At 36.1% G+C, this 11,983-nt stretch overlaps 2 protein-coding genes across 2 annotated transcripts; one reads left to right on the top strand and one right to left on the bottom strand.

The window, feature by feature from the left end:
* The first annotated feature begins 2,830 nt into the window (after window positions 1-2,830).
* LOC147532138 (uncharacterized) lies at window positions 2,831-5,330 on the top strand. The gene is made up of 3 exons (XM_086651095.1): window positions 2,831-3,204; window positions 3,322-3,353; window positions 3,725-5,330. The coding sequence occupies exon 3, from the start codon at window positions 3,735-3,737 to the stop codon at window positions 5,178-5,180; it is 1,446 nt and encodes a 481-aa protein (XP_086507221.1). The 5' UTR covers window positions 2,831-3,204; window positions 3,322-3,353; window positions 3,725-3,734; the 3' UTR covers window positions 5,181-5,330.
* A 3,065-nt stretch (window positions 5,331-8,395) lies between these two features.
* On the bottom strand, window positions 8,396-11,665 carry LOC147532137 (rac-like GTP-binding protein ARAC7). The gene is made up of 8 exons (XM_086651094.1): window positions 11,240-11,665; window positions 10,921-11,008; window positions 10,701-10,810; window positions 9,956-10,019; window positions 9,751-9,815; window positions 9,418-9,483; window positions 9,186-9,292; window positions 8,396-8,734 (listed from the first exon to the last, which is right to left on the bottom strand). Exons 1-8 carry the CDS (start codon window positions 11,336-11,338, stop codon window positions 8,704-8,706), a joined length of 630 nt encoding a protein of 209 aa, XP_086507220.1. The 5' UTR covers window positions 11,339-11,665; the 3' UTR covers window positions 8,396-8,703.
* Between the last annotated feature and the right edge of the window lie 318 nt (window positions 11,666-11,983).

Genomic DNA, 11,983 nt, shown 5'->3' with positions numbered 1-11,983 from the left:
TGTAAGGTAATGTTTTAAGTATTCTTCATGTATTTATCATTTTTACAGCTTCTGATATGAAAATTTTGCATCTCTTTTGTGATATAAGATGATTACTTGCAACAAAAAAATATTTGTAAATGAATGGAGATGTGGGTTCTGGTAAAAATTTTGTTTATCTTACATTGGTATGTTTCAATTTGGGGTTTCGGTAAAAAAAATTAGATTGTATTTTGCATGTTTTTTTCATACTACGTAAGGGGCATTTCCCCGCCCGTAGGGCGGGGATTATGCCTAGTATATATATATCACTATTAGGATTGTCTTTGATTATATTTTTACACCCATCAACCATAATACACATTTATAACAAGCATATATATAGAATCATAAAACTGACTAAAGATGGTGGAGAAAATTTTATCGGGGTTAATTTTGGATAACCGGAACACAATGGAATGAACTAAGTTGGTGTGGTTTAGTTGAGAATGAATAAGGGTTTTATAGAGAATTAGAGTAGCTTAAAATTCAAAACCAATCCATCGATGAACATTAAATTGAAAGAGGGTGAATGAAAAAATTTGGTGGTAGACAGAAAGGTCTGTGGGGGTGGGCGTGGGGGTATTGAATAGTAACATAAATGGATGATGAACAAATACCCATGGTGAATGGTACAGTGAACGTGAGAGAGTACCATTAGTTTTCGATTTAATATAAGGTCTCGAATTAAAAGAAAATTAAGCTGGTTAATTCTCACTGACATGTGAATGAAGGAAAGTAAGTAAAAGGGATGATGAACAATCATCTGAGTGTGGATGTGAATGGTTTGGGTACTTGTGAGTAGTCAATTCGACATTAGGGCTCCCATTAGAAGAGAATTAAATAATTTATTACTTCTCAATTATATGTGATAATATAGGAGTTAATAGAGAATTTAAATTACCAACCAGATTTTTTTACTAAATGAATTGGTTATTGGAAGAGTAAAAGTGATTTATATGAGAACATTTAAGGTGAAATTTAAGGATTAAATACAAGGTGTCATCCTCCAATCCAGTTGGCAAGTTTTTTTTATTTGTTTTATCCTAATCAGCTTGTCCTAGTCACAACCAAGCTGTTTTGTTATATAGATTTCACACCCTAGGGAAGTCCCCCGTTGGATCCCCACACAAGTTAAGAGAATTCATAGTTATTGAATTTGGATTATTAAAGATCTAGTGATAGTAAGTATGTCGGGCTTTAGACTCTTGTAATGACTAATGTATATCGTAGTCGATATCTCACAAAAAAAAAGTACTAGTGTTTATCGAGCCAGCCTCAGGCGTGAGTTAAGCCTGGTTACGAGTTGGGCCTAGTCAACCATGGCTGGAAATAGTCGTGGGCTGGTTTGGTTTGAGTTAGTTATACCTGGGCCTAGTATGGACCGATAATGAGCCCGTTTTAGTTGGGTAGGACCAATCTGGATCAGACTATATTTTTCAAAAGAAACACAGTAGAAACAAATTAAGTTTTAGTTTTTTTACATAACTTGAAAATTCTCAAATAATAGTTAGTACATCGTTTGCTCATTTTTACTACAAGTAGGGCCAGGCCAGTAAGGACCAGTCTGTTCCCATGCTTATATGGACGGAGCTAGTACCAGGCCTACCCTAACCTATAAGCACCACTAGAAACGGGAAAAAGTCCGGACGGACGAGGCAGTCCACGGACAACTACCCATATTCTTCGTTTTTTTCTTTCTTCTACCTTTGATTTTCTCCGAAAATTGAAAGAGGTGTTTCCGGTTGGGTTTTACAAAGAGATGTCATAATTTTCCACCTATATGAATTTAGTGTCAAGATCGTATAAGTTTACTTAAATGTAACAATATATTTTTAAGTAATGAAGTTAGAATTAACGGTGTTAAAATTTAACTGGGCAATACCAGTCCACGACTCTTTTGCAAGGTCATAATAAAAGGCCATTCCCTTTTTGCAAAGGTTGCGGCTTTGGGGAATAAAAAATAATTTCGGGGAATAAATTCTTCAGGTAATCCATGTTTTTTTTGTATATTCTTTGAGACATTTATTTTAGTCCAAAAACTCATTTGATGAAACGTTGCCCCTTAATTTTCATCTTCTTTGTCACCTTCACTACAACAACTTCCCACAAAAACTCAATATGTACTAAGTTTATGGGCTTTTAAATTGTGGATGATGATTGTTGTATTTAAACAGAGAAAAAATTACCAGCTTTGGAATTCCAGATCTGATGAATAAAGATTCGTATGATGATTAGTAGTAGTACTATAGGTTTATGAACAAAAATTACTTTTAATTTGTTATCACCTCTATAAGAATATTGTAAATCTTTTCTTGAAAACTAAATAAAATGCGGGAATATAGCAGTCAGTAGGAATGAAACCTAAATTTATGAATCAAACAACATATTCGATCCTAATACAATATGAATAGGAGCATAATAAAAAAATTACCACCTACCGTTTCGTTTTAACTTTTAAGAAAGAACAATATGTGGATCCGTCCATATATATATATAGCTGCCTTCCTTCAGTTTAGTTAGCTCCTTTTTTGGTTCCAACCCTAGTTTTTGTCTATTCTTACTGGACTCATCAAGGTTTTCTTCTTCTTCTTCTTCCGTGTCTTCTTCATCGTCAGAGAAAGAAGATAAAAACTATGAGGAAATGTTTGATCAAGTCAATTTTTGGACTACAATAAAATATGTCACTGAGTCAATATTTATTGATTAATTTTTTTTTTCTCCGGAGAATTTTTTTATTCTCCAAAGCCGCGACCTTTTGCAAAACGAGATACTTTTGTACCACACTTTGCAAAATAATACTTTCTTTTTCGAGAATAGAAATGATACTCCATGTGAAAGTTTAGAGTCCCTGGAAGTCCCGGTGTTATTGTTTAGTCCCTCCACCAGTCCGTCTTCATGTTTTGGCCACCGCGTTTTTTAATCCTCACTTTCTTTCTCTCTACAGAATCGACTTCTTCAGCTGCTGCTGCGTTATTGGTAGAAAGTTTGATTTGCTCCATTCTTGAAGGATTATGCTCGAATCTTGAAGGGTTTATGAGTCCTAGTGGATTTTCATCAATTTTGATCGATTTAATTCCAACTTTTCTTTCTGTTTCGGTCTCAATTTCTCTACTTAAACAGAACTAGGGTTTTAGATTTTGAAGAAAATTCATCAAGATATTTGGGGATTTTTTTAGTATGAAGGTACGTATTCCTTTTATTAACATGTTAACACTCTCAAAATTCAATGTTCTATAGTTTTTAAGACGATTTCTGTTTTTGCAAACCCTAATTTCTCTGACGATTTTTGGTATCTGACAGATTGATCAACTCTATTGGTCTGACAAAGAGGGGTAAGCTTCTACTTTGATCTTCTCCCTCAACTACTTTGATGGTGGTTGATGTTGATACTTTTGTATATACTGAAATACACATACTTTTAAAGAAATTTGTGGTAGTGGAGTTTGAACATGAATGTTGTATATAATACTCTGAAATCAAAATTAATCTCTTCCTTACGGTTCGATTTTATTCATCAATTTTGTATACTACTTTGTAATGTTTATGTTGTTTGAATTAGGGTATTGATGGGGATGAGCTACCATCACCAATTAATTTGTTTGTATATTTGTGTATTCAATTTTTTTTTTTTAATTAGGTTTTCGATTTTCTACAAATGTTTTTTTTTTGTCAAGTTAAAATAGTTGGATTTGATCATCTCCAGTTGTTAATGCATGGTGGATATGGCGGAAACTCATAGAAATGGAGGACTCCCTCCACCAATTGTTGCTTCAAAGCTTTTAAAAGGAAGTTCGTCTTCAGCCCAAATCTCAAGTTCCTCACCTGAAGCCAAAATCCTCTTTGATATTCTCATCAATGTGCCTGTCCACGAGCTCGAATCTGCTCTTACACGAACTGGAATTCCACCTGCACCGGAATTTGTGGAAGAAGTTCTAAAACTTTGCTATGGCTCTCCAGCTGCTGCAGTAAGGTTTTTTAGATGGGCAGGATTAACTGCTAAACCTACTTCTTACTCTTGGAATCTCATGGTTGATATTCTGGGTAAGAATAGCCTTTTTGAACCCATGTGGGATGCAATTAGGTCAATGAAACAGGAAGGAGCTCTTTCTGTTGCTACTTTTGCTTCTGTTTTTGGTAGTTATTGTATTGCCGATAAAGTTAATGAAGCTATTATGAGTTTTGATGTTATGAATCAATATGGAGTTCAACAAGATGTCGTTGCTGTTAATTCACTACTCAGTGCAATTTGTAGAGAAGATAACAAGACTTCAATGGCTTATAGTTTCTTCGAACGAATCAAAGCAAAGGTTTCTCCTGATGCAGATTCATTTGCAATTCTCTTAGAAGGTTGGGAGAAGGAAGGGAATGTTGCTAAAGCAAAGACCACTTTTGGAGAGATGGTGATTCATGTAGGATGGAGCCCACAAAACATGTCTGCTTATGATGCATTTTTGACAACTCTAGTTCAAGGGTTAGAAACAGATGAAGCAGTTGTACTTCTCAAAGTTATGAAAGGGAAGAACTGCTTACCAGGTATGAAGTTCTTCTCTAATGCCTTGAGTGTTCTTATTAAGCAGAATGATGCTAGTCATGCTTTGTCCCTTTGGGACATTATGGTGGGTAGCGGTTTGTTACCCAATTTGATCATGTACAATGAGATGATCTGTTTGCTCTGCAACCACAACGACATTGATAACGCATTCCGCTTGCTTGATGACATGGTCCTCCATGGTGTTTTCTCCGATTCCATAACATATAACGTCATTTTTCAATGCCTCATTAAGAACAAGAGGGTTCGCTTAGCGACCAACTTCTTTTCCGAGATGGTGAAGAACGAACATTCTCCGACACCTGTAAATTGCACGGCTGCCATAAAAATGCTCTTTGAATTTGACGACGCTCAAGGGGCAATCAATTTGTGGAACTGCATGGTCGAAAATGATGTTAAGTCGGTAGATGACGCTGCTAATGCATTGCTTATTGGCCTTCGTGATCTAGGTAGGCTGGGAGAAGTGAAAAAGTTTTTCGATGATATGATCGATATGAGGATTATCATTTCTGAGTCGACAATGGCAAAATTAAGAAGTGCTTTTTACAAGGGAAGAAGAAGTGATCGGGATACATATGATCGTCTTGCTAAGAGGTGGAAGCTTGCTTAGCTCAACTCAACTTTTATTGCTCTTCTTTTGTCCATTTCCTCTCTCCTTCTCCCAAAACTTTATAATGTCACATATATGCGGGTTTCAACTTCAAACAAGTTGGGGATTTTTACTAATTTCGCTTATGTTTAATAGTGTTTTTTTGCTCAACAAGTCTTACTCGGAACTCTCAGTAGTCATTACTAAATATCTCTCTATAGCTTGATTTCTTTTGTCAGCATATGCTATTTTCTTAACTTGAACTTACTACCCTTTTCGTCGTAGACTACTGATGCAAGTTGTGTCCATATCGCAGTGGACACATGTTTCTTATTAAGAGAAACTTCGACTTTTATTACTTTTGATTTTGCTCTGAATTTCCATTATATTTAGTTGCTAATATTTACTCGTTTTACTTATTTAGCAAGTCTTACGATTAGGAAACTCTCAAACTATAACTGTAACACTAGAGGCAGCCAAAATGATTTAGAATTCTTAGTTCAGTTTACAACAATGTTTAGGTTATGATTCAAGTTAGATTTAGCTTCAACTTTTGAGTTGTTATTTGTTTTTAGGAAGAGAAATTTTGTTTTGTTTTGTTTTTAATTTTCAACGAGTTCATAAATTTTGAGAGATTGAAACTTTAGAGAGAAGAAACTTCTGCAGAATGGATCTTGGCTGGAAACAGTGGCGAGATATGGGTATCCCTGAACTCAATTTGCAGGGGTAGATGCTTGCCTCATTCTTCTTCCATTAGTTTAGGTTTTAGATTATTTGTTTGTTGTTTTTACATCCTAACATTTTCTTTGATCTGAACCCTATATTAGCAAGTGGATTAGGTTTGCTTGTTCCATTAGTGTTTGATCAACCCTGAAGGGAGACAACCGATTCAAATCGGAAGCAAATGGATTAGGTTTGCTTGTAATATTAGTGTTTGATGATCCCTGAAGAGAGACAAGATTCAAATCCGAATAGAGAGAAAGAGAGTGATCCGAGTTCTAGTCAGTTGGTTACCTAGATCTGCACTCTCTATTTTAGAGCAGTCCTTTAGGGTTCGGGTCTGGGGTCTTCAACTTTATCGTCGTCCGTTCGATCGGGAGATGGTCGGTCAGGTAAAAAGGACTTCATTACTCTTTTCTGCTAGTTGTTTTTACGCTTTTGAGTCTTATTTTCATCTTCTCTAGGGGGTTGTGGATAGTCTAGGTAGTTTCTTCTTCTGATCTTTGCTCTAGCTTCTTTATCTTTCTGTTTTAATCTCGTTCTCGGGCTAGTCTGGTTACCGGAAAGTGTCTTACAAACACGTGCTTTGTCTTTAGCCTCCGTGAGCCATCTACCGTCCACGTGTTTGCTTAAGGATATCCACTTTTCAAGACAGATTTTGTTGAACAATCTCTAGCTTGCGGGCTTTCCTTCTACTCAATGACTACTTTAGTCTGAAGCCCACCAGTCCCAATCCATTTACTATTTCACTATGCCTTTTGACCCAGGAGATCCACTAAGGGCACTTCAAGATCTGGATTTTAGGAGATACAATACTGACACTCCCTAATAAACCACAGTCAGCCCAATAGGAAATTTGTTGCAGTCAATATGGTCAAGATCTTCCCCCACTCTCTCAAGATCGTCAATATCGTCAATATCGTCGGGTTTGGTGGATACATAGGTTTGAACCTCGACTGCTTATATTACAATAATGGCGTTAAACAACATCTACTTATCCACACTTTCAGATACTTATTTTGACTTTGACTCACTTTCGCTCCCTTATTTGTACGCAATTCTTTTGCGTCCTTTTGTTAACTTTACTCAGTACTTGTACGTAGTTGTCGCTAGCGGCCTAAGTTACCAAGTGTGTTATCATAGGCTTCTTTGTAAGTCTTTGGGATACATGACGTCTCTCTTCAGAAAAGATTTCCGGTGGGCAACTTTGAACCTTTTTGGTTCATCCTTGTGGACTTTCTTGATCTCAGCTATAGATTTGAGAGTCTACTTCCATCACTGTAGTCATGAGTTGGGTAATACGTTGTCTTTGGTCTTCTTTGTTTTGATGGGGTTTCCGCTGCATACTTACTATGTTTAGTTGAGGAAATTTCAATCTGCCATTTACCTTGGGAGATGGTTAAGTGTCGACTTCCGAGAGTTTTTATGTTTTTCTTCGAAGTATCTCTCTTTTCGTATTACTATGGAGAAGGATGTCAGTTGTCGAAGACACAAAATGGAGAAAGATGGTTTAATTTTAAATGTAATTTTGTTTTTCCACGTCTGTATTCCTCTTTCAAGTGTTGTAGACGTTCTTGTTTTATAAATAATACTACAATTACCACGCAAAAACGAAAAACAAGTTTATAAATATATGAATTTGAGATCTCTATCCTTATTTGAAATTTTGTTATGGATTGGTTACTTTCAATGATAATAAACCTTTGCAGTGTACTTGGCTTGTCTGGGACTTAAACATGCCAGGTTGGCCTGTGACGTGGAACTCTACTTGAGATGAATTTATTTGGCCTTATTTGGCTTCATTTTATCCTTCTGTTATTCGGCTTCATTTTGTTATTAGTTTGGGTTAGGCGGGCCTGCGCCCATGAGTACTTCAAGTCCGGCTCGGGCACCCAAATACAACATTTCAAACACAGTTGGATTTATTGGTTGGGTCCGGTCGGAAAAAAATGAAGAGTGCAATGCAGAAACCCCACTATCAGTAGGGGCCTGTGACGGGATTAAGAGGTGTTGAGCAGGCCAGATACGAACATTATCGTCAGAAAAATCAAGTTTTTTTTTCTTAAAAAAGAATCTCAACTTTGAACCGCAAGTCGTAGTTGGTTTCTAGCTAAACATTAAGGTCCCTTAAAGACTGAACTCAATGATTTTCATCACTTATCTTGTTTGACAAAACGATTTCATCTTGATTGAAGGATGCCTCCTTCACAAAGATGTCTTCTTTTAAAGGTAATGTCTTAAAACTTGGTCCTCAATTCAATTTCTAAACCTAAACACGAAGGAGGATTGTGTAGTCAGCAGCCAACCTAACACTTATGTGGAGATTGCTCAAAAACCCTGTCACGCTCTCGACTAAATTGCCGAAGGCTAAATACTATAAAAATACAGACCTGCTTCATTCCAACATCTCTTGGTCTGGAAGGAGTATGAAAGGGATAACACATCTGAGTTTTTTTTTGTAAGTGTGGAAGGTTGGGACGGGGATAGCAGCATCAACATATAGTATAATACCAAGATTTAGCGAAGATTCTAAGCATAATATTAAGTAATAATACCAATTACACACATAAATGGAGTCTTGTTTATAGAAGCATAGCAACAATGAAAACAACTGCGGTTGTACTAACAGAATGATGAGAGAATGAAAAATTCCCTCAAACCATTGCCATGAAACAACAATGAGGCAAAGTTACTTCTAATTCTTATGCTACACACAAAGATCAAACACTTACATACAGATTAAATAGCATGATGGGGTCATCATTAAAGGCGTCCGGTGAATGAATATTTTGCCCTCCTTGTCAAGATTTCCGTAAATAGTTTTCTAACTAACACAACCTCCACACATTACCCTCCTGCGCGTAGAAATAATATTTTCAGTAAAAGTGATCGATCCCCAACGACATTACATGGTTTTTTAGTCTTTTCCTGTACTGTGATGGCCGGGTAATGACAAGAATACAAAGTAGTAGTGAATTTGCTAATCGTTGTGGACCACTCTCTACCAGAAGAATCCATCATTCCCAATCCGACAATTCCAGGTATGAGACTTAGGTGGTGTTTACATTTTTCCTTGTCATTTTCCGGAACCGACTCGTCAGAATCTGAATTGTTTGAATCAAATGGACCCAAATTCAACTCAAATCAGCCATTTGGACGAGTCAGATGTCTCAGAGAAAAAACTTTACTTTATTAAGTTGCAGTACTAGAGGAGGTGAGATTCGCCCCATATGATGTCCAATTGAATGAACGTATATGTGTGAGACGTGAGTGTGTGGTATGACGTTTTACAGATGTAAATCTTACATGACTGAGCAGCCAGATCTCTTTTGCCTTCTCTTCTTTGTCATCATACTTCTTCGAGGCGGTTGAAGGACAACCTTGATTGCAGTATCAAATACAGCTTTAACATTCTAGAAAGCAAAAGAAATTACGACCATTAGTAAAGATAGAAATTATAGATTAATTGTAGAACGGAAAAATTTAACAGTATAAGAACGATTACAAAATTTTCGAGTTGTAGTTCCAAGTCGTATACCTGCTGAGTTTTAGAGCTGCATTCAATATAAGCTGCTGCACCTATTTGCCTACGCAGTTCCTCCCCCTAAGTAGACATAGCAAACCTAAACCATTTAGCTTCTTGTATTGTTAGTAATAGCAAGTGTTCTAGGACTCTATAAGCGACGAGGTGTTCAAAAATTCAAGTATTGATGTTATGGGTTTGCCCGTTTTAAACATGTTCGAATCCTATGTATGCTTATCTAGATACTTTATCGCGAAAGTAAAATTCAATTATCAGTCAATGATTTTTATATGAGTGAGGATAAACGACACGTAAATTTGCAAACACATGGAGAAAACGAGTACATACTTGAGCAGACGTTACTGCAACATAGCCCATATGATCATTCATATAACTTCTGTCATCACGAAGATCTGAATGTATAGAATATGAAGTTCAAAGAAGTTAAGTCATTATACTGTTTCAAAGTAAATGCCAGTACGAAGAAGTGAAAAGATGCATGGTATGTGCAATCTCAGAGAGGTGAAAGCAGAACTGTGAATTGCGAACTTACCTAACTTTGTCCCAACAAGAACAATCGGAACATTTGGTGCAAATCGACGAAGTTCCGGCATCCACTGGTTAGAGAAGCATAAAATAGTCATTTTTCAATCTCTAAACTTGCTAATAGTACACTTACAAAGCCAAAAGCATCTAAATTATGGTGATTAAGAGTTAAATACAATGTTCCTTTCATCGTTCTACTTTTCCATTCGAAGAGTCCCCTAATGGTAAAAACACGAACTTTTTTTTACACATTCTAGAAAAGAGCGTAAACAACTCAATGGAAATAAAATTGAGAATTTTGAAAGTCCGACTTTGTAATGAAATGAGTGATTCTATTGGCAAAACATGAATTTCCTTCATAGAAACAGAGAAATTTCTTAGCTCATAATCCATAGAAGCAGCCTAATACAGAGAACAACATCCAAACCAGGGTCAGATCCATCAATAAGATCGCCCGGGGTAGCATAAAGGCTCCCATTAGAGAGACTTAATAGGTAAGTTCGGGTTTCTACTAATTGTCTTGGATTGGTCTATCTATAGAAAGAACAACCCATGCAACCGTGGTTGACTGGCTTGTGCAAATTCCATACTAGCTTTTCATGTTACTCTATATTGGTTAGTTAGATGGGGCATTTCCTTATAATTTGAAACACACAAAAATTGCCGAAAACTGAACACAAGTGACAAACCACAATTTATATGATACTAAGTATACGATACGAAGAAAGGGAATATTCGAGCTAAAAATTCACCTTCTTGAGAACATTTTCATAGCTTGCTCTACTAAGTAAAGAAAAAGCAAGAACAAACACATCTGCTCCTCTATAACTAAGTGGCCTCAACCTACTATAATCTTCTTGTCCTGTAAAATAACACAAGATAGACAAATTTTTCATTGAGACATGAAAATTTATGAAAAAGATAACCGAACCCTATAAACTTAAATAGAGAAGTGAAACCCTAGAAATTTACCTGCAGTGTCCCATAAGCCTAAGTTCACAATGCTTCCATCCACAGCCACATTAGCACTAAAGTTGTCAAAGACAGTTGGTATGTAATCCTACAAATTGAACAAGAGTTACACATAAAAAGGGGAAGTAATTAAAGAGATTTAAGAATAAAAAAAAGGAACAAAAAATGGGGGGAACCCAAAAATGAGAATTTCATTCTCAAATTTCCCCAACATGCAAGAAGCAAATCCCTTAGAAAGCAAACTTGGGTCTTGAAGGAAACAGAGAGAGAGAGAGAGAGAGGGAGAGAGAATGAAACTTGGGGTTTTTTTATTACTTACAGTAGGGAACCTGTTACTAGTATAACAAATGAGCATACAGGTTTTACCAACAGCTCCATCTCCAACTGATACACATTTTATAAATTTTGAAGCACTCATCCTTCTTTCTCACAGTAATTCCCTGCAACTTCTTCCACAGGACTACTACTCTTCCCACTCTCTCTCTCTCTCTCTCTCTCTCTCTCTCTAAAAGGAAGTAGCAGTAGAAGAACTAGTACTACTATACAGATGCTTATTTGTCTGTTGGTTTATAACTTCATGGATTGAGATAAAAAGAGAGTTTGTTTTCTAGAGAGAGAAAGCAGCGAGTGGCATTTGCTAAGGACAAGGATCTCACTGACCCTTTTTGTGCTTCTCAATAAATTTCAAATTCAATTTAAATATATTTATTTATTTATTTGAACGAATTTTCAAACGGCATTCTATGCTACTTCCATCCAACATCTATTATTATTATTATTATTATTATTATTATTATTATTATTATTATTATATTTTATTTTATTTTTGTTAAGTTTCCACTTTCCAACATCTATTATTTAGATGGATGTTTTGGAGAAATAATAAAAAACATTTAGAGAATAAAATATCAAAGGGTGAAAAATTGAAAATCTTCCTCCAAACACACCCTCTATTTTATGTCGCCCGTGTAGTCACTGACCGACAAAACTCGCTGGAATCTCATCTTCTTTCTCTTCTCTCTCTTTTCTCTTTCTCTTCTCTATTTTTTATCTCTCTCCCTTT

The sequence above is a fragment of the Eschscholzia californica genome, unplaced genomic scaffold, assembly GCF_041429995.1.
Source record: "Eschscholzia californica isolate CP2 unplaced genomic scaffold, dmEscCali1.0.p SCAF_6, whole genome shotgun sequence".
Taxonomy (NCBI): Eukaryota; Viridiplantae; Streptophyta; class Magnoliopsida; order Ranunculales; family Papaveraceae; genus Eschscholzia; species Eschscholzia californica.
This window is presented reverse-complemented; position numbering and strand designations above follow the sequence as displayed.

What these genes read in the sequence shown, in the direction of transcription:
- LOC147532138 (XM_086651095.1), top strand. Translation starts at nt 3,735, where the DNA reads ATGGTGGATATGGCGGAAACTCATAGAAATGGAGGACTCCCTCCACCA.
- LOC147532137 (XM_086651094.1), bottom strand. Translation starts at nt 11,338, where the DNA reads ATGAGTGCTTCAAAATTTATAAAATGTGTATCAGTTGGAGATGGAGCT. An exon ending in AGGCTTATGGGACACTGCAG is followed by an intron (nt 10,811 to 10,920) that starts GTAAATTTCTAG and finishes GTTATTTTACAG; the next exon opens with GACAAGAAGATTATAGTAGG. An exon ending in TCTTGTTGGGACAAAGTTAG is followed by an intron (nt 9,816 to 9,955) that starts GTAAGTTCGCAA and finishes CTATACATTCAG; the next exon opens with ATCTTCGTGATGACAGAAGT.